Here is a 27,847-nt window from a genome sequence, read left to right as displayed (position 1 = left end):
TGTTATACCTGACAGAAGTATTCTTGAGAAACGTAATATATTTTATCTCTCTGATAATAAAACAATCTTAGTGACTAAAATGCGTTGCAAAGACTACTACAAGTTTTTTTCAGGAAAAGGTTACAACAAAACCTACAGCTGTGAAGTCTTGGTCTAAGCGGGGTTTTGATCTAACCCACCATTGGAGTAAATTATTTAAAGACATCTATAAAATATCCATTGACAATAAACTAAGAGAATTTGCCTTTAAATTATTCCATAGAATCTTAGTAACTAATAACGAACTTAAAAGATTTAAAATGAGAAATGACGATGCCTGGTTTCCGTGTCAAAACGCTGATTCATTGGAACACACTTTTTTGGAATGCCCCGTAAGCATTAAGTTCTATCAAGAAGTATATGCATGCAAAATGACTGAATCACACTCTAGCTTTTTGTTATTTTTTACGAACTTAAAATTACAATGGAAAAGTGCGAATCTTATATAACTTTCCTTTCTCCATATATATATATATATATATATATATATATATATATATATATATATATATATGGATATATATATATATATATATATATATATATATATATATATATTTGCTACAAAGACCTCATCTTTAGTTGTTTAGTATATTTAGCTATTTATTTATTTATTTATTTGTTTATTTATTTATTTATCTATTTTTTTTATTTCTTATATAATTATCTATCTTTTGGCTTCTTTTCCTGTATTGAATGTATGTGTCATGTTGTAAGCACTGTAAATATTGTTAGTATAGGGTGATATTGTAAGCCAGATTTTGTAAGTATTGCGAAAACTGTAAGAATTTTAACTTTGAAAGTACTATAAGTAGTGCGTAGTACTGTAAATATTGTGTCTTAGGCTAATGAAAATGTAAAAAAAAGATTTAAAAAAAGTGGTCAAACGTCGCGATCACATCTATGTGGCTCAATCGTCAGACAAACGATTAAACTCAGCTATCAATACAAATGCCAGTTTGTTTGCGTAAATACAAACTACCCACCCTTGGAAAAAAATCGCATCACGTGGTGGTGTACAGACAGTGAACCGGCAGTCTCATAACTATATTAAATATGACTTAATTTTCCAAAAGGTATCTTAAGCTCACCACTAAGTGAAAGGACTTACATCTAGCAGTTACCCCTCCCTCTGTGCACCTCTGACACTCTCCGCTGGCTGGACTGCTGCCCCTGCTACCACAGAATACACGGGACTGTGACAGGGTGCCTGAGATTGGCCTTTCACCCTAAATGAAACCGATATGATGTTTAAAGATTTTCCAAGAAGTCTTTTGACTTAAATCGGGACAACGTAACAAGCCCTTTCTCCGAAACTATCCCCCCCCCCCCCCCCCCAGACTTTAGACTCCTGACCCCACTAATGCCATTTTTGACAAAGGGCAGTCTTTGGGCAGAGTGCTGATGTATCAGATGATGCAACCCCTCCTACCCCCTCCCCCCCCAAGTTTTAACCCATGGCAAGACGTTGAAATGCAGGTTAACCTGAAAACTTCTAATGACCATTTTGGTAAAATCAGCTCAGATGTATGTGTTTATCTTTTCCTAGGGGCCAAACGAGTAAAGAAGGCAGCAATCTCTTTATGAGGTCGGGAAAAAGCAATCAAGATCGCATCTTACAATTTACAGACTAACACTTTAGTAATTCGATTGAAGATATGTAAGTCAAACATGAAAAATGATAACAAGTGTTGAGGAACGTGGTTGAAATAAGTTTTTTGGATAGAAAACATTTATGTAGAACTTTGAAAGTCCCAAGTAAATAAAACAGCAAAACAATGAATCAGTGTATCTGGTGTTTATGAAAGTGCACATTTGGTGTCTTCTTCAAAGGGGAAATATCTGGTAAGTATAGGGGAAGGGCTCGGGGGCCCTGCTCTCCCCTCCCCTTAATTTTATGACCAGACCAAGCGCCGCCTATTATGTGACTACAAGAACCAATGAGAGCGCGCGTTTTGATGCGTGACGTCATGGCTTTGAGACAAACTAAAGTTTTAGTCACATTAGATGAGACAGATCTCGCTACCCTGTCCACTCAATGTTAGTTCACAAGATTGGCAAGAAAAATTCCGGAAAACAACATTGAGAAGGGGAGGGGAGCATTTTCGGCTTGGTTGTGAAGTGTCACAACTAAACTTGACTAGGACTGTAGATCAAGACGACAGAGTCAAGTGTTCACGTCCTGTGTGCCCTGGGCTTAGTGAGTCAAAGCCACATTTTCCCCATTTTTTGTTCGACCATTGTTTTGTGTACACTTTATTTGAGTGTTTTTTAATATTTATTTTTGAACCAGCGTGTTTGAACGAGCTCAAAACTGAACCAGCGGACATGTTCTTACCGGCTGCTGTGGCTAATTTCGGCCAGTGTGCCATTGTCGAGTAGAGCAGTTTGTTTTCCTTTTTTGTGACCACTGAATTGTGCAAAATTTAATTGAGTGTTTAAAATGTCTATTTTTTGTTTAATCTGAAAACGACAAATTGGAGTCTTGAAAATTCATGCGTGAAGAACACGGCTGCTATTTTGATTGATATTTGATGTTTTACGCATAGGACAAAAACCTTGCTTTCTGGCCTAAGACCTATAAATATATGCGCAGACAACGCATTCTGATTAGTCAGTCTTTCTGAAGACAATAAGAACAATAGAGGACAAAAATATCCCTTCTAAGAGAGGTGAGGAGCGAACATGAAACTGCGCAATATTGCGTCAATGGGTTGATTTAGGTTTAAGGAATAAACTAATGATTAGGTAGTGACTGAGTGAGTGCCATTCGACTGCCTCCGAAAGACTATGGAATGACTACGTTGGCCATGAGCGAAAACATTACTCCTTTGCAGCTAAATGAGCCACACCCAAACATGGCAGCTATCAGGGGCGGGTGTTTTTTTAAACCGCACAATCATTTGGAGGGCGATAAGGCAATTAGTAAGAAAAAAAGGCAAATACACAACGGTCGTTTATTACTTTGAAATTGCTGAAACACATCTAACGCCTTACACGGATCCCTTGCAAGTTCCACATTTTGAGATATGTCTAGCCTGCGTGGTAGACGCATGAAAAATATAAGGCGTGCGAGGGAGGGAGACGCGCCTGTCTCCCTCCCTCACGCCCTATGTATTTTTCATGCACCTGCCACACAGGCTAAGATTTGTCAAGAAATGCACGATATTGATATACATGAACTGTATTGATGTGTATGATAGACATCACGAGGTGTTCCCTATCCTAAACTCTTACTAAAACACAAATAATTCCGTCAAATATGAAGTAATATTAAAATGACAAAGAGGTCTGTCTTAGGCTCGGTTCAGACGCCAAACTTTTTATGAGCCGAACCTAATACCTCGAATTAAGTACATGAAAAGTTCGGCGTCTGAATCAGTTATGAATGACTGTTTCAATTTGGAACGGCTCAGCCGGGAATTTCGGCTTTGGAACGGCTTTGATTAAGACTCCAAACTTTTCATGAGCCGAACCTAATGCATAAATTATTCTAACGTATTTCAAATAATAAATTCATTAATTAATTTAAAAAAGACGCTAACATTTCGATTAGTTTTGCTTCAAGTAAATTGAGTTGGGCTGATTAAGTTCGGCGTCTGAATCAAAAGGAGGGATTTTTGTGATTTGGGTCGACATTTATTTAAATTAAGTTCGGCTCATGAAAAGTTCGGCTTCTCAACTGGGCCTTATATAAAGTACCCAAATTCAGGAATGGGTGCATTTCAGGAAGTGAGGGTACATATTACAAATAAAAAGTGCTACATTTCTTTCTTGTTGCTTAATACAGAGAAGCCATTTTTAAGATTATTTTTCCATCAAAAAACGTCGGGAGTTCAAAGCTGGGTACACTCTATCACACTGCCTCTAAACAGAGGACATTTTTACCTTCTGATAGTCCCAGAATTTGATTTGATATATGGCAAACCATTTAACTAAAGCTCATTCACTCTATGATTGTCCAGTTAGTAAAACAAGAAACACAACAGATGAAGCTGTTTTCGCAACAATCTTAGAGCTTGAAAAAGGCCAGTAAAAGAGTGTATGTCCGAAATTTTATTTGCTAGGTCAAATCTTCATGTTGTTTTCATGTGAAAATCGCAAACAAATAAAACATCCCTATTAATTTTCTTCTCTGAACTTGAGACATAAAACGTGAAATTGTACTTCCAGTGTGATACAATATACCGCGCAGAATTGCAGACTGTTGTTAGTATAGCTGTGACGTCAATACAGGATCGCTACTTTCGCAGTTTCTCTATTCCTCAGTTGTTTCGTTGTTAGGATTCAATACCCCGGGTCACTATTTCGTCCACACAGTTTTTTCCCCCGCACGCCAAAAACAACTAAGGAACCGAGAAACCGCAAGACTTGGTAACTTTTAACGACGACGGCAAAGGGAACAAGAACGCCACAAAACAAAAGGTTTAAAGAGCAAAAACAATCACTCTGCACGTGCTATATGTTTTTGTCGGTTTCTTTGTCGTCATCAGCAAAGCAACAACGTGAAATGACCAAATTCAAGGTTTTGTGGAGAACGCGAGCACACGATGGTAATTTTTCCTTCTTCCTCCTTACGTGAACGCCGTTCCTATCAATTTTAGTTCCAGGATACTTTGCCTACATTGTACAAGTTGAAAGAATTGGAAAAATCGCGCAGAGATATATTTTCAAGTGACGTTTTTGCTGCCGTTGCCGTCGTCGTTAAGTTCCCTATTGGTGATCCTGTACTGACGTCACAGCCCTAGTACGGCTAGTATCCCGTCATGCGCGGCAGCGTATCCCAACCGAAAATGATAAGCAACAGGACAATTGTTAGAGTTACGAACGAGCACTAGTACAATGGTTTGCAGCAGGGATTCAAAAGTAAATGTGTGACTATCAGAGGCCTGGGTTAATCAGATTTGAATAAGAAAATAAAAACATTTTAGATATATCCACTTAAAGTGCCCATATCGGAATTTTTTTTATTTTCTTATCTGAATCTAAACATCACCCTAAGAACTTCAGTGAAAAAATTTTTCGATTTGCATAAAACACGAATTTTTTTATGAATTTTGTAAGACGTTCAAATTTGCCGCCATTTTGGCCCACCATTCGCATTAGTCTCCTCTCGGTTTAGCAAGAGCTGTGACGTAGATTCAGGAACACGTGACTTCAGCCTTTCTCTGGATCTCACTGAAAACAAGTCGCGGTATTTCTTCACGTTTCTCGAAAATGCCGGGAAAGATGTGTTGCAGCGAGATGTGGAAACATCAAAGACGAAGCGAATGGAATAAGAATGCACAGGATTCCTTTCTTTGGCACCACATGCCTGCAAAGACTGAGGAGGCGATAGAAATGGATCGATTTTATGCTGGAGCGGAGGAAGATGTGGACGCGCGCCTGGAAAGACCTCGTCCTTGTGCTCGATGCACTTCAATGACGAGAATTTCACAAGGCTGACGAATTCAGGTTTAAACTTAAAACGTGAACTGAAGTAGGATGACATCGCGCTTGTGTTTATCCTTTAAAACAGCTAAGCGAAAGGAAGACGAAGACCAAGAGCCACCTTCGAAGAGGAGCAGGGAAAAGCGAATGGTAAGCTTTCGATACTGAATATTCACACCCGCTTGTGACATTCTAAGCGTTGTAACTTTCTGAGGTTTATAGTTTGACCTCACTGTTAAAATATGGCGTAATTGTTTTGGTATATATTCTCATAGATCGTGAGATCCGCGAAGTTTCGTTGAGACCAAGCTCTCAAAAAATACTAGGCAGCACAAATGCTACCACTGATGTAAATAGATCGATGCGAGAACAGTCGCACTCGGCGAACACAGAAAACATTGTAAACCACGATGTAGATAAGGTAGATAAACTACAGCAAGAATTCAACGAGCTCAAACAAATATTGTACACACATGTGTTGCAGAATTCTGCAAACAATAAAAATGTTGAAAAGTATAACAGCGTTATCTCTGAAAACCTAACCACCACAACGGGGGTTCAAAATAAAAAAGGGCACAAAACAAATAACAAGCGCAAAGAGCGCAGAAAATAATTGGCTAAAAAACGGATTGAGACACAAAGAGAAAAACACGAGAAATTCATGAAGAATTTTTCAAACAAACAACTTAGCGACAGCCTTTTAGCGTTATTTCTAAAGGGCTCAAATTTGTCCCGACACCGGTGACAGACACGAATTACATCAGACGCCTTCGAACATTTCGCAAAACGTATGCGCCTAAAAGATACAATGGATTTCGTAAACTGTGGGACAGTGACAAAAAGGAAATTAACCTGTTCATTGGACAAGCTAACAACTTCCATCCTACAATTAAATTTACGGCCGAAATTTCAGAGAACGAGACAAGCTATTATTATCACAGTTCAACACGTGTCCTTCCTGTAGTTCCGCGAGAACAATGTCGCTAGTCAGCGCTTCCCAATTGCCTTCGAGTTCCTTGCAGCAGTAGCACTCGCTGATATTTGCTAGCAGATCACGGCTACAGTTACCACAAGTACATCTACATGGAAAATAATTCGTTCGAATGTATGTGAGTACTTGGCCATAGTTTTGACAGATGATAATGAAGAGCGCGTATGCAAAATGCAAGGTGAAAACTTTACCATCCACTAACACGCACTCTATTCTCCAAGCGTTTTGTTAAATCTTCCTCGAGTCGTCGCTTCTCCTCTTGTTCCTTGCGATATATTTTTAGCCATTCTTCGTCTGCTATCGGCTCGTCCGCGTACGGTTCGAGTGTATCATCATCTTCACACGTATTACTTGTTTCGTGGACGCCATCTATCGCCTCGACTTCGACGCTTTCAAATTCGTCCTAGCTGCCTTCTTCAGCGGTTTGCTCACTTTCCGTGTCAGATAGGTTTTCTGCCATGGAATATACTTATTTCGAGCTAAGTTTTTCCTTCCTACCGGTGAATCTGACGATTTTCTTTCTGCCGCGAATGTACTTTACTGAAGGTCAAGTGAGTGCATAGACTCGAGAGTTCCTGAATGTACGTCACAGACCATGTCACGTGGCCCTATTGTGAGCCTGTCGGCATTCTCATCAGCGGGGCGGGTGGACCGCAATAAAATAGGATTTTAAAGATTTGTAAAATTCATAAAAAATTCGCGTTTCATGCAAATCGAAAAATTTTTTCGCGGACGTTCTTCGCGTGATGTAAAGATTCAGATGAGAAAATAAAAAAAATTCCGTTATGGGCACTTTAAGGCAGAGAATTTAAAACCAGTGCATACTTAATGATTGCCTCTCTTATCGATCGTTCAGTATTGTTGGCCAACTTTTGGAACTCTATAGATAAAAATGACAGGAAATGCCCCGCTTGTGTTTCCATGTTCCATTATTTGTGACTACTGAAGAGCAGCCCGCTCAGCTTAGCAGAGAGCTACCTTGATTTCAACCTTCGAGGTCGTCCACAGCACAACTGTTGACTCTAACCTTTGAACAGCAGGAAAATGTCAAATAATCTGGAAAATATCCATGAAGGCAACAACTGTATTCTAAAATGAAAGTCGAAAATACACCTTTACATTAGCTTGACAACACTACACAGAACGCTTTCCAAATAGAGGACTGCAATAACGATGTCACAAAAACAAAATTTTCAAAATTATGGATTTGTTGAGAAATGTTGAAAGAGCATGATGAACGATGCCTACTTGCAAAAAATCAGCATCTTATTGCAATTTGGGAGTGAGATATTAGCTCTGTTATGCTCCCACCACCTCATACAAATCTATGCAATTTTGTCTCTGTTCTCAACGGTTAAAACAGAGACAAAATTAGAAGGATTTGAAATGAGTAATAGGAGCATAAAAGTCCCAATATCCCACCCACAAATTGCAATAAGATGCTGATTTAAGACAAGGAGGCAATTTTGCTCTTTGCGAAAGCTTTAATAAATCCCTTAATTTAAACACGAGACAGTGTTTCATCACATATCAAACACCGAGAAGAGAGTTGAAAATACGACGCGTAGCGAAGTATTTTTGACAGACTTCGAGGTTTTTGATATTGTGATGAAACACTGTGACGAGTGTTTAACATAAAATTTCAAACAAACTGATTTTGAAGGGGAAATTAAGGATGAAAAAACGAGGAGTTTTTCATCAGATATCCAAACACGTCACGGTGCATGATGACTTTTGTCTTTGGCTTTTAAATTATTAATGAATTTGAGAAATTTAGTTTTTAAATTCATTTATAATTCATGAAGAGGAAACAAAAAAAAAATCAGTACCATGAAGGGGGTTTGGAAATGTGATCTTAATTATCATAAAATTTGGTTAAAAATTTTGCTTTGAATTTCTCCAAGAATTATTAGCTCTCTAAACACTAACAGTGATCAGCATCAAATTTATCCTTGTAATATTAATGCTTATTTAACCCTTGAGGTCATATGAATTTAGGATATCATTACCCAAGGTGAATTTTCTTGATGTTTTAATTAATTCTCCCCAGTACTTTAATAAGAAAAGTATGATAACAAGATAGGAGAATTTGTTCTTTGATATTATGGGTTAAAGCCGCACTAAACCCAATCAGTGGAATGCTTACCAAAGGAAGGGCGGAGAGGGAAAACGGCTTGAAAATAAAGCAAGCAAAATGACCTTTCTTACAGGCCAGCAAGGAAGCAAAGCGAACCATGAGGTGCCTCCAGCAGTGAGCTCAAAGGTCTAAATTATATTAAGCTACATTACAAGTTGTCTCTTGTTTTAAGGTTACCCTTTACCTTTAGCGGTATCTCGCGTCCAAGCGATGTAGCGCGTCCGGTTTAAACTGTAGATACCTGAACCCTTATATAAAATCAAAGCTTATAGAGCTGGCTATCAAACTATACCAAGAGTTTTGAAATAAAGTGAGTTGTCGAATTTTTCACGACCTCTAAATGTGAGCGTCTGAATCATCTTTTGAAAGCTACAAGTCAAAGCGAATATTATATTTTGCTAACTTAATTTGCTCCACAGTTTTCGGACCCAAAGCGCTAAAAAAACGTGTCTGCATTTTGCCATATTCAATCGCAGTGAAAAGTTACAGAACATTTTCGTAATAGGCTCAAAAAAATGCGGAGTGATTGTACAAAATCGCTTTTGGAGAAAAAACATTTCCAAAGAACAAATTCGAAGACACGGTTTTGTTGTTTATATGTTAAACTAGCTACTGTCCAAATTTGAAGACCAACGAACAAATTCCTATTGAGTTTTACCTCTTTGAAGTGTCTACTCCAAGTAAAAAAAATTGAATTTAGAAAAACAGTGCTAAAAATTCGGCAATTCATTTTCTTTCAAACGTCTTGGTATAGTTTGATAGCCAGCTGTACAAGCTTTAATTTGATATATGGGTTTAGGTATCTACAGTTTGAACCTTGAACCTTGAGTTTAACTGGATGTGTTACATCGCCGCTAAATCGCTTGGACGCGAGAAACCTCTGAAGGTATAAGGTAACCTTAACGCCAATTCATGCCTTGTTTGGAAAGCTTCACCTTCTGTATAAAATTACATGTAATTGACCTTTGGGCAACCCAAGAATAAAACCTAAGAACTAACCTGTTGTGAGTCTTTGAAGTATCGGTCTAAAGAAACAAAAGGGATCTTGCACTTCAATATGACAACTGACACTTCAAGACCTGTAAGAGAAACACACCATTTACACATTTAAACTGGTTTGATAAAATTAATTTTAGGGCAAAAATATAATAAAATAAACCACATTATATGCACCAAACAGTGTCAGGTTAACTGTTGGCATTCAGTTCAGTTAAGTTTATTGTTTTGCCATAAATTGTACAAATACAACAATTATATTTGAAATAAATGTGATGTTATATTTCAAGCCTGGTGAATGAATGAGAATGATGTATTATTCCAGAAAGTGCGTACTCCTAGAAATTGAATGTCGAACGTGTGGTTTACATGTATGTCTGTCCCATGAACCTAGTTTAATGGCCTTAGCTCCCATGAGTCTCCTGTAGCTCAGTGGTAGAGCATCCGAACTAGTAATCAGAAGGTCTTAGGTGCGACTCCTAATAGGAGCACTCGGATTTTTTTCCGAGTATGCCTGTGTCACTTTCTGGAATAATACATCATTCTCAACAATTATATTATTATTATTATTATTATTATTATTATTATTATTATTATTATTATTATTATTATTACTATTATTATAATTATTATTATTACTATTATTATTATTATTATTATTATTATTATTATTATTATTATTATTATTATTATTATTATTATTATTATTATTTAAATACTTTATGGCAAGGAAGCCTAAGGGAAGCCACCAGGCTTATAAGGTTAAGTAATTAAAGAACAAAGTATACATGAGACCAAAATCAATGGCAGAGCTACAGTAAATCTTAAAATATATTACATACATTACATTCCTGAACTTCCAGTATGTTCTTCTCTAGTAGCTGCTGTCTTTGCCACTTCCAGTCATGTGTATATACTATTGATGTCTTGTTCCCTTAAAAATTGAAATTAAAGACATATAACTTTATATAGTAACATTATTCAGTACATGTAGGTGTCTCCACTCAGTAAAAGAATTTCTTCCATGATCAGCAAAATTTTTCCCTTTTCCAAAAAAACAAAATTTCTAAATTCCAATTCAGTCGTAGAGTGCCCCTATACTATAAAGCGCTGACGATGATCTCGTCATGGAATTATGTGCTATACAGTCAAATAATGTATTTTCAAATTTATTTTTAACCAGGCCAGTCATCTAGTGAGAAGAAATTTCCAATCAGATCAAAGTGAAATCACTTGCTGCATTCTCCTTAATACAAGCTATTTAACAATAAACATGGATCCAGGAATAAATGTGAATATATTTTCTGATAATGCGAGTGTCAAACGCCCAAGTTTTGTCAATGTTTTAGGGAGTCCAGGATCAACTCCTGAAAATGCCATTTCCTGGGTTTTCAAGTTACTAAGAAGCATTTTCCCTAATTAAACCAAGGAATTTTCTCTTATTCAACAAATATTTATTGTGAAATATCTGACCATTTTCCATCCTGGATCTATGCAAAACTGTAACCAATTCTAACTTAACATCACCTCCTATCATACCATACACTAAAACTAATCTCAGAAGACTGACGACTGGTTCTAGCAGCTATTACCCAACCAACCAGGCTCGTGAACAGGTTAAACAGGAAAATTCATTCCTGATCTGCCTTACCCCCCAAAATGTCATCTGATACAGTATGGCTCCTTCAGAAGCATTTATGGCCAAAAATAACATTAAATTTAACCACAAAAATTTTGTGGCAAAAATTTGTAGCTTACGGTTAATTTATAAATTAAAGCCATTTTAATTTCATCAACTTGATCAGGAAAAAGCTCATTTGCACTTCCTTTCAACACACCATTTACATACAGTATGCAACATCAAAACTAGTTTCGTCAGAAGACCTCGCCAGTTGGCGATTGTAAATAAGCATGCACCGATTAAAACCTGTTCTCAACGTCCTTCTCTTTGCCAGTATAATCTGATTCTCCTTTTTCCTTTTTCATCTCTTTTCTATTGTAACATTAATGATAATAAAAAGTTACATATAATTTACTTTAATTTTGATGTATAGCCTTATCTAAATCTGCGTTATTATGTAAAGTCAAGTTTTCCGTTTTTCCAGAATGTTTGTAATTTGCTGTAATTTTTTTTTGTCTTGTCCCGCCTCGACTAGCTTTGTGGCTTATTGCGGGACAAGCCCTTTATATAATCTAAATCTGTAAATAAATTGTTGTTGTTGTTGTTAGTTAGTTACCATGTTTACGTTTTGAAATGCCATGGCGGTTTACAACGAACCTGCATTTTAAAACAAACCTGGGGACCAACTGACGAGGTCTTCCGACAAAACTACTTTTGTAGTTGCATAATGTAAATTGTGTGTTAAAAGTAAATGCAAATGAGGTTTTTCCTGATCAAGATGATGTTGAGTAGTACTTTCTTTGCTTCGATACACAAAATTTCCCAGAGATTTTAGTTTTCAAGTCATTCAAGAAATACAAAGTCCACCTTCCACAAGTTATCAAATGATAATTGCATATACACATGTAGAACTTATATAGAATTGTCGTCTTCGGGTTGAACTACACACTTGCATTCCTTATGCACTGACCATATCCAAGGACTGCACTCTAGAAACTGGATTACAATCCAGGCCCCAAGTGTTCAAAGAGCAGATGACTTTATCCAGTGGATAAGTTGCTATCCAGCAGAAAAATGTATTCCAACTAAAGCTTTTTGGTACGTTTTTCACACAATCTCATACTTAAATAAGACAGACACTTCTACTTTATACACAAATTATAGGGCTATACGAAAATTATCTGCCGCATAGCGACTAATCCAGTGGATAAAATTATCTGCTCTTTGAACAACTGGGGCCAGAAATATAAAAACATAGGATTAACTGAGTAAAAACTTCGCACCTGGAATAAACACTCTGGATCTGGAGCAACAACATTGGATAATAATAAACATTGCAACAAAAATATAACTTTCAGTCTAGAGATCAACCTTAAATACTACATATAAATTATTAATTTAAAGGAAGTCATATTTTCTTCAGGCAAACATTACTTTTTTCCCATGGATGTCCAAAAATAGATTTCAACATATCCATGGCAAGTGCAGATCAGGGTTTCCTCAGAAAAAAGCCCTCACAACCATGCATATATTCAGAGAAATCTCAAGCTTGTTGTTAAAAATATAAAATAATGAAATACAGTCGGACCTCTATTAAGCGGCCACCCTGGGGACTTTGAAACTGGCCGCTTAATAGAGGTTGGCTGTCAAATAGAGGTATCGAATACAGCACTTAACTGACAACTGAATAACTTGGGACTTTGGAAAGTGGCCGCTTAATGGAGGGTGGCCGCTTAATAGAGGTCCGACTGTACTATATAATTACTGTGTACAGTGTATGTGTTTTGTGGACATAAAAAAAGATTGTTTTTAGGTTTTATTTTTATCCCTGAGCAAATTATTGCTTTAATTTACTCTTTCACTGATTTCCCCCTAATTTTACCTATTAAGTATTACATGTAGGCAATATTCTGTCATTTCACAGGATAAATTGATCATTTGTTGTGTACATTTAGTCCTCAAAATTACATTGTTTTCTTTCAAATGAGGCATGTGCAATCTCCGCATGAGAAATCACTAGCATTGTTGTTAAAATGGTGCCAAAATAAAACTTCAGTATATTTTCCAAGGGTTTGGAGCACAGAACTGCCATTTGAAGAGGGAGGGGGGGGGGGGGGGAGGGGGCTTAGCAAAGGTCAATGGGACCAGCATTTTGTAAATCTCCCTTCATTGTGCACATGTTTTCTTGTTCAGTAGAAATACACTTTATTACATTAAGACAGTGAGATTGAATAGGGAATCCAGATGCTATAAATTTTATTTTTTGTCTCCTCTCAGTATTATGACCCCACATTAGCTAAGTTGGATTATGTGAATTATTATTATTATCGATATTATCATTATCATTATCATTATCATTATCATTATCATTAATTGACTAATTAAAACAATAATTGAAATTATTTTTATTGTGCTGCATGTGCAGCACTTATTAATTTCTCAAGGGATAGCCAGGGCATTGCATAAATTTAAGGGCTTTCTTTGACTGATGTCCACGAAAAGTGGTATGATTGGAACATTAAGAGTGCCTGACTATAACTTTTGAGAATCGCTGGCCAAGCTTAATCTAATTATAGCCATCTTCTCTGTCTGTAAACTGTTATTAACTGTCAGCAGTCCAGGGCAGCATTATTAAAAATTAAACTTTTGTCACTTCTGCGTAATGATTTACTAACAATCATATGTGATTATGTTGGATGGTCACTTACCGGAAACAGAAAACAAAAGAATATGTGTAATTTCTGGCCTAAAAAGTGGTCGCAGTCCCTCAAGAAATTTGAGTGGTGGTCGCTTACAAGAGAGCTCTTGAAACAGCATTCAACTGAGAAACAAAACGGTTGTTTACAAAGTGGTTGCTTACGGGAGGTGGTCACTTACAAGAAGTGGTCCCTATGAGAGAGTTGACTGTACATGCATATACACTGTTATTATAAACAAATTGTGCGATAAAATGCATTTCAGGCCACCAGTTCATCACCACAATTCCATGTACATACACATGTATACTGTGAGGGATTACCAAGACTGTAACTTCAGTACATGTACATTTTGTGCAGTTATGTGATTTCAAAAAATTGTAAACACGGTGAATTCGCAGTAATCACGTTCGGCAAAGACGAGGTTTTACCGCGTGCAAATGGTCCAACTTAGTTTTAAGCGGTACTGTACCTTAAATTGGCAACATCCTTAAGTATTCACTGATCATGAATAGCAGTGGAGAAGATAACAACATTGTTATTTATATTTTTCTGCAGATAGCATACTGGTTATGGCCAGTTCCAGCAAAAATATGAATAAAATAGGCCATCAAAAAATAGATAAATTTAAAATACTGGTTTGGACTGGGAGACTCTAGTCCATTGCAAAATAATTATGTATAAAATAGTCTATTTAACTCTGTTTAATCTCCTATGCATGGTTAAATAACGTATTATATTTTATTACTATTTTATTCAGCTGAGTTTAAGCTTGATTTACAATGTACATTTCATATTATTTGTTCTCGCTATAACAAAATATGATTTTGAGGCAGCTGTTTTGTACCCAAACCTATCAGAACTTTACTGTACACTGGAATTTACAATTCACAGTTTCTTTGTTGTGAGTTTTAATCTGAACCATACTGTATATTTAACCATGGCATAACAAATGGTTTGGAAGAAAGAGCAAGGATGTATACTTGTTGTCTATACAACAAGATTGAGCTGTATTTGTATGTTATTTAAATTGAACAGATAAAGACATAAAACCAAGATGAGTAACCGATATTAGTATTTGCAACTGGCTTCCTTTCATAATTCAAGAAAAGCGTTAAAACTAAAAAAACAAAGCTTACAATTATTGGTCGTACACTAAACTGCACTTGTGAAAACACTATTAGTTTCAAACCTTCTTTGATGAATCTTGACTCCATTTAATGCCAAAAAGAACAGCACTGCTTTGAATCATAATTCCAACGACCTCCATGCACAATGCTAGCTTTTAAAATGAGTATTTAAGAAAGCAACTAGAGTCACTGAGTACCGGCAGCCATCTTGGATTTCATTCAGACTGGGAAGACTGGGCATGAACAAAGCCATTTTGGTCAGCAGATATTGCACTGCGGGCTCGGGAAAAGACTCGTTTCATTTACATAAACTGAGATTTTTGTCGGGATTCGAGCGTTCAGGAGACATTTCCGCTGGATTTTTACCTCTGTTAAGCTAAAACATGATGGGTAAAAGCAGCAAATGTGGATAACTACTTTTATAAAGAGGTAAGATTGATGAAAGACTGCGTGAAAATGTGTGATTTTATACATCTTCTGGGCGAGTGAAATTGCCCCTCTTGAATTTTATAGAGCAAATTGGAGATTTTTGAAGTAGACATTCCCTATTGATTTTTAATATCAAGCCTTTGCAGTTGTTTTAACGGGGTAATAAATATTATTATTTGTAGCTGGTTTAATATAATATCTTGGTATAAGCTGAAGACTTACGTGATCTTGATTTGAATGAAGTTGCATGGAGATCATGATCAACTTCATGCCCATTGGGTGTATATTTTTGTAACTGCCACCTCAGATGTCATGTCTCATTTTACTCAGAAACTAACAAGATCAATGTGATCACTCAGAAGAACTCACTTAAAGCGCTCAATTTTCTGTTTTACTACAGTTTTTCAACTCAATAGGCCTTATCACGGTTTTCGACGCCATTTTGACGGGTAGGCAAACAGGTTTGAAATAAAAGTGTTTGTATGAAAATCCGATGTCTAATATTTTTCATAAAACATCGCTTCTGAAAAATTCATGAATTGGAAACTTTTGGCACTAGGAAAAAGATTTTAAGGAAAGAAATTGGAGGGATGTAGCTGTGCCAGTAAGCGTCCAGTCGTGTTTTGAACTTTTCATACATTTGTCTGTATAGCGACCGCCGTAAACTGCTTCTAAAAATAGTTCGCGGGAAAAAAAATACAGGGAAATGTATGGAAAATTCAAAACACGACTGTACGCTTTCTGGCACAATGATATCCCTCCAATTATTTTTATTTAAAATCCTTTCCCTAGTGCCAAAAGTTTCCAATTCATGAATTTTTCAGATGCGATGTTTTATGAAAATTATTTGACATCGGATTTCCATTCAAACGCTGTTATTTCAAGCCTGTTTGCCTACCCGTCAAAATGGCGTCGAAAACCGTGATAAGGCCTATAGTATTGTCAAGGCCAATTCTCAAGACCCGGGGTAGTCAATCGATAATATCAATAATCAATAGCATTCGATAACAGTGGATAAAAATTGATTAATTTTTTCGAAATTCGATAAAAATCGATAAAATATTTCGTTGTGAGTAATCGATAATTATCGATTTTTGAATCAGGGCTAGCGATTTTATCGAAACTGAATTATCGTTCCAATTTTCGAAACGGCAACACCTAAAGATATTAAAGAACTCGCAGAGACACTTATATCAACTTCCCTGTTCGTAAAACAATATAAATTGCTTCATCTTTTCTACAAACTTTTAGTATTACTCAGCGTGTGTTGTATTTGAATGAAATCCGATATGGATCCCTGGTTGATTATTCCACTGTTTTATATATTTGCTGATGTAACACAATCGCACCCTCGTTGCTATTTCACCCAGTTTTTAAAGGGAAAGATTTTCGTGATTTTTTGAGTAAAGATATAAACAAATCATCTAGATGCCCTCGGGCTCGTAATCTAAATTCTTCTTGCTCCCCATATTTCTTAGGAACAAAGGAAGAGAAAAAATTTAGACGACAATCTTGAAGCTGAGAACCCGGAAAAGGAAAAATAGTTTACGTTTGTAATCGAACCCGGTTAATCGAACAACAAATCATCTTATTGCCGCCTTTGAAATCTACATTTAAAAACTTGAGTCACAATCAAACTCTCCCTCAACGGAAACAGGATTATTTTTATCGATTCAATAACGATCGATGAATCCGATAAAATCAATAACATTAACACTTCGTCGGCGTGTGAGTATCGAATTTTATCGATTGACCGATAAAATCGATATCGTTTATGTTCAATTTATCGATAGATATCGATTTATCGAATGATTTTCCGATATCAATTTTTATCGATTGACTACCCCGGGTCAAGAGTGTACTGAAGTCACCAAATCCTGCTCAACAAGATAATTTACTTATGACCGTTGGACTCTATTTTAACTGACTTAGGAACAAATTACCAAATAACTCAACTTCCCTTTTCAACAATGTAAACATCCTCCTGCAGAAGATGTTTAAAGTTTTTGTTGTATTATTTTTATGGTGATTGTATTGCATTTTTATCTTATTTTATGTTATCATAATCCTATCGTAATTTCTCTTATAATCTCACATATTATAATAATTTTTCTTAGATGATTAATGCCGAAAAGCCCCTTTGGGGAGACTGTTAATAAAATTTGTATTCTATTGTAAAGTGGATGAAATTTTCACACTTGGTCTCTGGAAAAGCACCCAATTCAAAAACTACACTGTATACATCCACAGTAATAATATTATAAGGGCCTGGAAAGGAGATTTGGGGGCACGAAATACTCTTACAAGATCAGGGACTGTGGAGGGGGTGAGACTGGGGAGACTTCAGCCCCACTCCCCTTACTTTTTAGAGAGTGAAAGGAATATTTTAGTTTTCTACATGCATCAGTTGCAGAAACAACTACATATGTAACATACAAATTGTTAAGTATTTTATGAGAGACATGATAAGTGAATTTATCAACAAACACCCCTTCTTATGAATCCGGCAACCAGTGAAACATGATTGACCTTTTCGTAATAAATTAGTGTCAATAAATTAAGACTGTAAAATAATCATTTTTCTTTGCTGGATTAGTGAAAGAGTGATGGCCAGATAGGACAGAGGCACAAATAATTATAAATAGCCTAAACACCACGCTCAAGGAAATTCGCCATAATTCTAGCAAAGTCTAGCATGAATTTTGTGGGGTTTAAAAAAATAAAACTTGTTCTCTTTTCAAACCTTTTAATGCACCATTTCAATTCATTTTTTTCTTTTGAATTTGAAACGTTTTATACTACATGTAGCTTATTTTATGCAGTATTTATCCTGTAGTATATTCAATAATTTTTATGTATATTAATTTCAGTTTATAACAGTTACAAAATTATATATATTTAGCTACAATAATTTTCATCACTGAAAAATATCATTCTCAGTAATAGCAAATAACTGTGAATGTAAAGCCTGATCACAGAAAAGTAATAAATTGGTGTGCCCCTTCAGTCACTAAATGTGGTCAAAGCCTTTAGTATAATTTTAAGTTTTATAATAATATTATTAAAGCTGTTTCCATAGCATTTTATGGTAAAGCATGATCAGTGAAATGTTTTCATCAATGAATTCTATGGATTTTGTCTTTCCATCAAATTCCATGGAAATTCATTATGAATGCAGTTGTGTTCCATGGAACTTTTGCCTACGGAATTCCATGGAAAATTTTCCATTAAATTCCATGCAGCAACTCCATGGAGCTATTTCCATTGAATTCCATGGGGTTATTTCACGATTTTTACTGTCCGAAGGTGGTTGTAGTTGTATTACCAGGGGTTCTGCTGTACATGTACATGTACAGTGTGTACTTTTAAAAGTTAACCTCATTTTCAACATCAGCTTATAATTCTCCAGTTTTCACTAACAGTTCCTAACCACAAAAACAACACTTTGTACATGTATGTTCTCCTTTTCATCTTCTTCTTTTCTTGATGGGATCCTATTATAATCTGGTGGTACATGTATAACCACATTGTGAACTAAATCATGTCTTGTTACATACTCTTTCCACATATTGGGTGTTAGGGGACACACATAGAAAGGAGGTATGCATCTGAGTTGTGGAGAGTGATCTGTAGTGAGAGACAAGCAAAACTATTAATTTTGTGTTTTGTAAAGTCTTTTACATGTCTGTTGCTAATGTGTACTGTAATTAACAGGTTTATTCTAGAAAATGGTTTCTGTGGACCCACCAGGCCCCATTGGAGACCTTAAGGCTGGGTGCCCCACAGGGCGTTGTTGAAAGATTACATAGCCGGCAATGGTCGCCTGTGTGTAAGCTACGATGATGCACCCCCAAATGCACCCAATCTCGAATTTGGTACTTCATATAAAACAGGCCTTTTGTTGTTTTCATATGACTTCATTTGTAACCCTTTAAGCCCTAATATCAAAGGACAAACTCTCCTGTCTTGTCCCTATATTTTTCTTATACAAGTCCTGGGTAGAAGTTATTAAAATATCAAGAGAATTCATCTTGGGTGATTGTATCCTTAATTCTCATGACCTCAGGGATTGGATAAACATTAATTTTACCAGGAGAAATTTGATGCTGATCACTGTTAGGGCTTAAAGGGTTAACAGAATTACATGTATGTGTGTTTTTGTGAGAATTAAGGTTAGGGGACACCTTATCATACAGTTCGTGAATCTCATTAGCGTGCACTTCTGGACATATCTCAGTCATTGATGCATGCACCTTGTGTCTTGGTCATGATCCTTTGTTCGATCACGTTTTTGTATCAACAAACTTAATTTGCTGTGCAATTTTGCAATGAATTTATCCCGGATGTACATCAAATTTGACTTCTCTGCACCCTGTGGGTACCCAGGTTATTTCTGCTTCAACTACAGAATATACTGTCTTGATTTAACACCACATGTACACAGATTGGATGTGTAAATTAAATAATTACATTTTTTACATTTGTTTTTACCGTTTGATTAACAGTCATGTACACCTGTACATGAAAGTTGCTCTGATAGCTGTACATGTAGGTTACATTTCCAGCATACTGTAGCATTTTCAGGTGTGTGGTATGCAACAAATTTCAAAATTAACCATGTTTGCAGAGCCCGGGGCATTAGTTTTAATTGTCAGATCTCTGAGTTATAAAATTGGAATACATACTGTACAACGCAGCAAAGTTTATGTGCTTGTCGACTACTAATTGATCATTTTTTTCTAATTTTCAATGATGTTGGGCTACACTGCCTCCATACATGAGAGTGCCATACATGTACATGTACATGTACATGTAATTGTAGGTTTCAGACACCTCTTGCAGATTTTGACCCAAAATGTGTAAAATAAATGACAGCTGTGATGTTACTCTTGTAAAAGGAGAAAGGTGATGACATCACCAGTTTTATAAAATTAGTTGTTAATTTTAATTCTACAATCTTTTAATGCAGATTGAATATAATGGCAAATTATATGATGTGGAGATAGTTGATACAGCAGGGCAGGAAGAATACAGCTCATTCCTTGATTCATCAGTAGCGACAGGTGATGCATTCTTAGTGTTGTTTGCCATCAATTCTGTATCCATTTGGCACGAGCTCCAGGATCTCAGAAGCAAGGTCATCCAAGATTATCAACTCACTTCAGCTATCCCGATGGTCATTGTTGGAAATAAGTTGGTAAGTTCTTCTATACATGTACATTGATGGGTCAGTTACATGTACATATGTAGTTTCTTAAGAAACAATGGTGTTGTACAGTGGGGATTGGAAATGAATGTTTGGTTTTATCAACAGAGTTAATCAGGTGATTCAGACACCATACATATGTAAAGAGATTCAAGTGCTGATGTTTCCAGTGTTACTGTACATGTAAGAGGGAATCACAAAGCGTTTACACTCGAAACGTCAGTACTCAAATCTCTTTACAGTCACTGTGGCAAAATTACATGTACCTAATATCAAGTGTGTTGGTAAATCTTACATTTGTTTCAGCTATGCATGTACATGATGTACAATTTCAGGGGAGCAGGGATGACGCAGTGCTAAGAGCACTCGCCTCCCAGCAATCCGCGGGTCCTATTCCCAGACTCAGTGTCATACACTGTATGTGGGTTCAGTTTGTTGTTAGTTGTGATCTTTGCTCCAAGAGGTTTTCCTCTGGGTACTCCAGTTTTCCCTTCTCCTCAAAAGCCAACACTTCTAAATTCCAATTTGATCTAGAAAGTGTCCCCAATTACATGTAGTGCTCTGCGCTAAATACATTGACACTTAAATTAAGTGATTTATTTATTTATTTATTTATTTATTTATTTAATTATATTTTTTATGACTGAGTTGCTGGCCTACCATAAATTATCTGATATTACAAGATATTATTAGATAGGATGCAATTAAATTATAAAAGGAAAAAAAAAAAAACAGCGCAACCAGATAGGACACACACACAAACATGTACACAAAGCAAGAAAAAAAAAACAACAAAAAACACTAGGGTTCAGTAAACATGTACATGTGCTGCGCTTTACACCTGATTAACATGCTACATGTAGACGTACTGGAAATGACACTGTGAAACTCAAGACAGATCCAACATACACGTACGTGGGAACCCAAATGAGTTCTGTTTCCACTGGTCCCTGCTTCCCTTTAACCAATTAAGGGGTCAAGATAGCTGATACACACTTCCAAATTTCTCATTTCTCATTCTAGGATTTAGAAGAGGAAAGAGAAGTTATGAAAGATGAAGTGTTAGAATACTGCAATTCATCTGATGTGAACATCCCATTCATTGAGACATCAGCCAAGGTAGGTTACACTGTTAGAAGGTGGAATGATTACCGAAGGTTGGTTCCAAGTAACTGTATAATCCTTTTCTAAAACAAATACAATACTCCAGAACAACCCCTCGGTCCGAAAGTGACCCAAAACGTATTCTCAATCCTAGTAATGTAGGTCATGTGACCCAAAACAAAACAAAAACCAACTTCATATACAGCACTCAAAGCATCCTTCACATCAGAAGTCTCAAAGTATTTTGTAGCATTAGGCAACATCAACCCCTTAATAGTGATATCAGGTCGATGGAGCCAGGTCCAAAGAGGTCTTGTGGAAAGTTACTGTGACCGGAAAATCATGATCTGTGGCTGATAACGTCGCTAGCTGTTGGTACATTTTGAGTTGGCTGCAGAACAAAAACTCCTCTGCACCGCACCTTGTGGGTACCCAGGATATTTCTACTTGAACTACAGAATATACTTGATTTAACACCACATACATGTACAGATTGGATGTGTAAATTAAATAATTACATTTTTGATATTTTTTTACCGTTTCATTAACAGTCATGTTTACCTGTACATGAAAGGTGCTCTGATAGCTGTACATGTAGGTTACATGTCCAGCATACTGTAGCATTTTCAGGTGTGTAGTATGCAACAAATTTCAAAGTTAACCATGTTTGCAGAGGTTATTTAACATTATCGACAAATCTTTGAATTATAATAGGTATACATACTGTACAATGCAGCTTTAGCACATACATGCACTGCAGCAAAGTTTATGCGCTTATTGACTGCCAATTGATTATTTTGTCTTTTCCAATGGTGTTGGGTTACATTGCCTCCATACATGTACATGTAATTGAAGGGGTGCGTGGAAAAATGCCTTAAGTGACATCTGATTGAGTGCCTAATTCTCCTAGTAAATTGCCTTGTTCTTCCTTGTATGAGCAAAGGAGAATTTGACATAAGATCAGATGTCACTTAGGGCTTTTTTCCACTCACCCCTTCAATTGTAGATTTCAGACACCTCTTGCAGAATTTAACCCAAAATCTGTAAAGTAAATGGCAGCTGTGATGTTACTCTTGTAAATGGACAAAGGTGATGGCCTCACCAGTTTTATAAAATTAGTAATTATTTTAATTCTACAATCTTTTGATGCAGATTGAATATAATGGCAAATTATATGATGTCCACGGAGATAGTTGATACAGCAGGGCAGGAAGAATACAGCTCATTCCGTGATTCATCAGTAGCGACAGGTGATGCATTCTTAGTGTTGTTTGCCATCAATTCTGTATCCGGTTGGCACGAACTCCAGGATCTCAGAAGCAAGATCATCCAAGATCATCAACTCACTTCAGCTATCCCGATGGTCATTGTTGGAAATAAGTTGGTAAGTTCTTCTATACAAGTCATGTACATTGATGGGTGATTTACCTCTAGTTTCTTAAGAAACAATGGTGCTGTACAGTAAGGATTGGAAATGAATGTTTTTTGTTTTTTTTTATCAATAGAGTTAATCAGGTGATTCAGACACCATACATATGTAAAGAGATTCAAGTGCTGATGTTTCCAGTGTTAGTCCTTTGTACATGTAAGAGGGAATCACAAAAGGCTCACGGTTAAAACATCAGTTACTCGAATCTCTTTACAGTGGCCAAATTGCATGTACCTAATATCAAGTGTGTTGAAAAAATCTTACATTTGTTTTTGCTATACATGTACATATACAATTTCTGGAGAGCAGGGATGACACAGTGCTGAGAGCACTCGCCTCCCACCAGTGTGGCCCGGGTTCAATTCCCAGAGTCGGCGTCATTTGTGGGTTGAGTTTGTTGTTGGGTCTTGTCTTTGCTCCAAGAGGTTTTTCCCTGGGTGCTCCAGTTTTCCCTTCTCCTCAAAAACCAACGCTTCTAAATTCTAATTCGATCTGGAAAGTGTCCCCAATTAGTGCTCTGCACTAAATACATTGATACTTAAATGAAGTGATTTATTTATTTATTCATTTTATTGTATTTTTATGACTGAGTTGCTGGCCTACCGTAAATTATCTGATATTACAACAAAAAAATCAATAACCAAGTGTAAAAAGATAGAATGCAAATAAATAATATTATAAATGTGCAGCGCTGTACACCTGATTAACATGCTACATGCATGCGTGCTGGAAATGACACCATGAAACTCAAGACAGATCCAACATACATGTACATGTATGTGGGAACCCAAATGAGTTCTGTTTCCACTGGTGTCTGCTTCCCTTTAACCAATTAAGGGGTCAAGATAGTTGATACACACTTCCTAATTTCTCATTTCGCATTCTAGGATTTAGAAGAGGAAAGAGAAGTTATGAAAGATGAAGTGTTAGAATACTGCAATTCATCTGATGTGAACATCCCATTAATTGAGACATCAGCCAAGGTAGGTTACACTGTTACAAGGTGGAATGATTACCGAAGGTTGGTTCCAAGTAACTGTATAATCCTTTTCTTAAACGAAATACAATACTCCAGAACAACCTCGTGGTCCAAAAATGACCCAAAACGTATTCTCAATCCTACATGTGACCCAAAACAAAAAAAAAACAACTTCATATACAGCACCTAACACATCCTTCACATCAGAAGTCTCAGAATATCTTGTAGCATTAGGCAACAGAAACCCTTTAATAGTGATATCAGGGCGATGGAGCCAAGTCCAAAGAGGTCTTGGGGAAAGTTACTGTAAACCGAAAATCATGATCTGTGGCTGATAACGTGGTTAGCTGTTGGTACATTTTCAGTTGGCTGCAGAACAGAAACCATTGTGAAGATGACCCTGCTGTCAGTGTGGCTGATCGTTAGAATTTTTTTGTGAGGTTGCACCGTCTGGTTCTCAAATCCTGACTCTATTTCAGACCTCAGATTATGTAATTTCCCGGTACCCAGTTATGTGAAACATGGTCTCTAAAGTTAATACATAACCTCTTTGAGACCTGTGATGTTTTTCCTAATAATTATTTCCGAAAAAGTATTATTTTAACGTGCACAGTGTCCAATTTATCACTTAAATTATATACACCGTATTCAGTATGTGGCCGGTAGCAGAATTACCACAATGGATATTTACCTTCATAATCACCGTAAAATCGTAGTATTTACTTTCAAACATCTTAAAAGTACAGATATCGTTATTCGGATATCTTCATTTTTAAAGGTAACATCAACTGCCATTAATGTGGTAGAAGAACCCAAGAATATTAACTAAGATTGATTAACAATAGGAGCAATAGTTATTTCCTGGAAAGGATTGGTTAAAGGTCAAGCTGGGTAAAAACTCATCAAAGTAAGGTAAACAAGGTGTTATCAGCGCCAAATAAAATTCCTTTAACTATTTTAGCCCAAAAAATAGCGTCGTAAATATTTTTCCATTACCGACAATTTTTATCATCTAACAAACATTGAAACTCTAATCACAATGGGACAGTAAACACAAGTAGCGATCACTAGTTGGTAGAAACGGATCTGAAAAATGCTCATGAGAAACGGACCTCTTCTATGTTAAATCCATGCAAGTTTTCAGACTTTATAACAGTATCGTTAACATCTATACCCAGTGGCCAGCACATACAATGTAACTTGTAACGAATATACCCAACCCCACTTTTATAGGTTGCTTTGATACCAGATGAAATTTGTAATGTGGCGTTTTTTAAGTGTGGTAAAAAACCATTTCAAAACATTACCCTTGCTCCCAAAGATACGATGCATTTAGTCTGTAAGACTCTTAGTTGAAATTTTGGTGAAATTTGAGCGCCACGTTTGACACACTTCTGCAAATTGTATGTGCCTGTTTGTTTTTGTTTACGGTGGCCCGGCAATGCCATCCTTTAGAATAAACCCTGCTCTGGAAGTACATGTACCCCTGATAGTTTATATTTGTGTTTACACTTGAAAACAGCACTGATATAGCTGTGTTCTCTTCACAACTGAAAGAGGCCTTCTTATAGTTGTGTTCTCACTTGAAAACAATGAGATGTAGCTGTGTCACGCTTGAAAGCAGCCTTGATATAGGTTTATAGTTGAAAAACAGGCCTTATACGAGTGTGGCAGTGTTCACGCGTAAAAGCAGCATTCATATAGGTGTTCACAATTGGAAACATGCCTGATTTAACTTTGTTATTCACTTGAAAGCAGCCTTGGTGTAGCTGTATTCTCAGCGCTTCAGCTGCTCTGACACTTGTTTTGTGTTTTCTTTAGACTGGCCTGAATGTCGAGCAATCATTCCCACTGATGATGCAACAGATCCAGCGAATTCAGCCATCGTTGTTAGAAAGAACAGTACCCAGAAATCCTGGGAGCAAACCGGCCAAACCAGAAAAATGTCTTTTACTCTGGGATTAGCATTTGAATAGGATTCATTTTGTAGTTTACATTTAGGAAAGGCTATTCATATTTCATTGCCGACAAGACATAGTAACCGGTTACTTCTCCTACATGGCAATTCTTCCTTAGTGGAGTTAAGTCGCCGATGCCATGGCTCTAATTTTACATACAAGTCGCTGTTTACTTTTGAGAGTGTCGCATTATTGCATCTGTTTATGTAAAGACAGGTACTTCTTTTATACGGGCATATTTTGACATTTTGGGCGAGTTAACATCTCTGCGGGCAACTTTAGGGAAGGAGACTTTGTATGTGGGCTAAGTAGCCGACATTCTAAGCAGCTTGTTTTGACATTATGATATCAAAACTTGCCTTTCTTACAGATCTTTATGGGCAGTAGCTATCTTCAAATTTAGTCTTTGTTTTATAAATTATAGTGTCTCGTCTTTAGCCGGACTTTTCTTTTCTTTTCTTTTTTTTTTCCTGGTCAACAAATGGTACTTGAAAATCAGTAGCAGGAGACGTATTGCTGGTTGGGTTTATTCTGAGGAAGACTGATTTACGCCTCAGAAACACGGGCCAAAATTACTTACGAGTCAACATTGTACTGCAAAGTAGATTCTTTCGATTTTCCTCGATATAACATGTACCGACAGAAGACTTGCGGAAATAAATAAATAATTCCCTGACAGCATTGTCGTTAGTGTGTTTAAAACCCCAGCTAAATGTTCCAACATTTCTGTGCATTTTCGATGTAAGAATGTTCAGCACTCTGCTCCCCATTATGCTGGACCAACGTATGTTGGTTGAATGCTCTGTGATCAGGCAATTTAGCTCGATGATTTAATTTGCAAGTAGATCCTTGCTTTTTCTTTGGGGATAGTAAAGTGACCCAGCGTGAAGATTGCTTCCCACGAGGGGACGAATTTTTTGGGCGCGCTCCAATTAACCATTCCTGGGAAAAATAAAAAAATACTCACAGTCAACAACGATTTTGTTGGAGGCAACAATTTTGGCGGCGTTTAATTTGAGCTTAAATACACGTTGATAACTGAAAATTCCTCATAGCAAGCTTTGGAGTCACAGTAGAATCCCGCTGACTTCAAATCAGAAGGAAAACAAAAATAGTTCGAGTTAGCGGAATTGGTGTTGAATTTTAAGTTGTTGGAGGCTCTGCATTGTTGAAATTAAATGATTAGATTGGATGATTCACGTTTAAAATTGCGGATAAGATAAGAACAGCATAAGGAAAGACCAAACCCCAAAATAGATGGTGGCCTCTGCCTGCACTCCCCTTCCTCAACCTCAAAAGATGGTCTCTTTATTGCATAGCCACTCCTCTATTTAGCAGTAAAAATAACGATGAGATTAGAACCCCACTTTTCTTGTTTATCTAGCAATGGTGACTCTTGCTAGCTGAATATTTCTGTGTCAACTCAAATTTTAAAGCCAATAAAATTGTGTTGGTAATGTTCACAGAATAGGTGGTGTGTTCTATAACCCCTACTCCAGACAAGGTGGATCTTCGAGCAAACTTGTTAGAACAGCATTAGGGAAGACCAAACCCCAAAATAGATGGTGGCCTCTGCCTGCACTCCCCTTCCTCAACCTCAAAAGATGGTCTCTTTATTGCATAGCCACTCCTCTATTTAGCAGTAAAAATAACGAGTAACCGAGATTAATATAGCTTTGTATCAAAATAGCTTTGACAAGTC

The 27,847-nt window shown here is 36.7% G+C and overlaps 3 protein-coding genes and 1 pseudogene across 12 annotated transcripts in view; 3 read left to right on the top strand and 1 right to left on the bottom strand.

The window, feature by feature from the left end:
• Window positions 1-27,847, top strand: part of LOC146468819 (uncharacterized) — a 349,521-nt gene that overhangs the window by 18,792 nt on the left and 302,882 nt on the right. The window contains exon 6 of one of the 2 annotated variants that reach the window (XM_085123920.1): window positions 1,589-1,882. The exons of the other annotated variant lie outside the window; for it this stretch is intronic. Within the exon in view, the coding sequence (XP_084980046.1) occupies window positions 1,589-1,603 (15 nt within the window). The 3' untranslated portion in view covers window positions 1,604-1,882. Of the gene's footprint in view, window positions 1-1,588; window positions 1,883-27,847 lie in introns of those variants that run through there. 2 annotated transcript variants of the gene reach the window in all.
• On the bottom strand, window positions 771-15,254 carry LOC146468833 (uncharacterized). 7 transcript variants are annotated; one of them, XM_085123923.1, is made up of 5 exons: window positions 15,103-15,199; window positions 13,923-14,035; window positions 10,441-10,527; window positions 9,597-9,676; window positions 771-1,268 (listed from the first exon to the last, which is right to left on the bottom strand). In XM_085123923.1, the coding sequence occupies exons 2-5, from the start codon at window positions 14,029-14,031 to the stop codon at window positions 1,101-1,103; spliced, it is 444 nt and encodes a 147-aa protein (XP_084980049.1). In that variant the 5' UTR covers window positions 14,032-14,035; window positions 15,103-15,199; the 3' UTR covers window positions 771-1,100. The 7 variants fall into 7 exon arrangements, 5 of the variants coding, with proteins under 5 accessions (XP_084980049.1, XP_084980050.1, XP_084980052.1 ...); XM_085123926.1 differs by lacking the exon at window positions 771-1,268 and adding an exon at window positions 7,349-7,487; XM_085123927.1 differs by lacking the exon at window positions 771-1,268 and adding an exon at window positions 7,380-7,516.
• The window catches only part of LOC146468817 (ras-like protein 1), a 348,000-nt gene continuing 335,504 nt past the window's right edge, over window positions 15,352-27,847 (top strand). Inside the window, exon 1 of one of the 2 annotated variants that reach the window (XM_085123915.1) lies at window positions 15,352-15,469. The gene's annotated coding sequence lies outside the window, so the exon portion shown is untranslated. Of the gene's footprint in view, window positions 15,470-21,697; window positions 21,795-27,847 lie in introns of those variants that run through there. The other variant, XM_085123914.1, reaches the window with a different exon arrangement.
• Window positions 20,439-26,821, top strand: LOC146468832 (ras-like protein 1; annotated as a pseudogene). Its single transcript, XR_014867332.1, has 5 exons — window positions 20,439-20,666; window positions 21,699-21,794; window positions 22,932-23,163; window positions 24,096-24,191; window positions 26,009-26,821. The product of XR_014867332.1 is annotated as a ras-like protein 1 (transcript).

This window comes from Pavona decussata, unplaced genomic scaffold (assembly GCF_977016875.1).
Source record: "Pavona decussata unplaced genomic scaffold, jaPavDecu1.1 SCAFFOLD_128, whole genome shotgun sequence".
Classification (NCBI taxonomy): domain Eukaryota; kingdom Metazoa; phylum Cnidaria; class Anthozoa; order Scleractinia; family Agariciidae; genus Pavona; species Pavona decussata.
This window is presented reverse-complemented; position numbering and strand designations above follow the sequence as displayed.

Excerpts from the sequence above, each read along its gene's own strand:
- LOC146468833 (XM_085123923.1), bottom strand. The coding sequence starts at position 14,031 with ATGCTGTTTCAAGAGCTCTCTTGTAAGCGACCACCACTCAAATTTCTT. Across the intron at positions 10,528-13,922 it reads TCTTTTGTTTTCTGTTTCCG|GGAACAAGACATCAATAGTA; the intron begins GTAAGTGACCAT and ends TCAATTTTTAAG. Across the intron at positions 1,269-9,596 it reads ACTTCAAAGACTCACAACAG|GGTGAAAGGCCAATCTCAGG; the intron begins GTTAGTTCTTAG and ends GGTTTCATTTAG.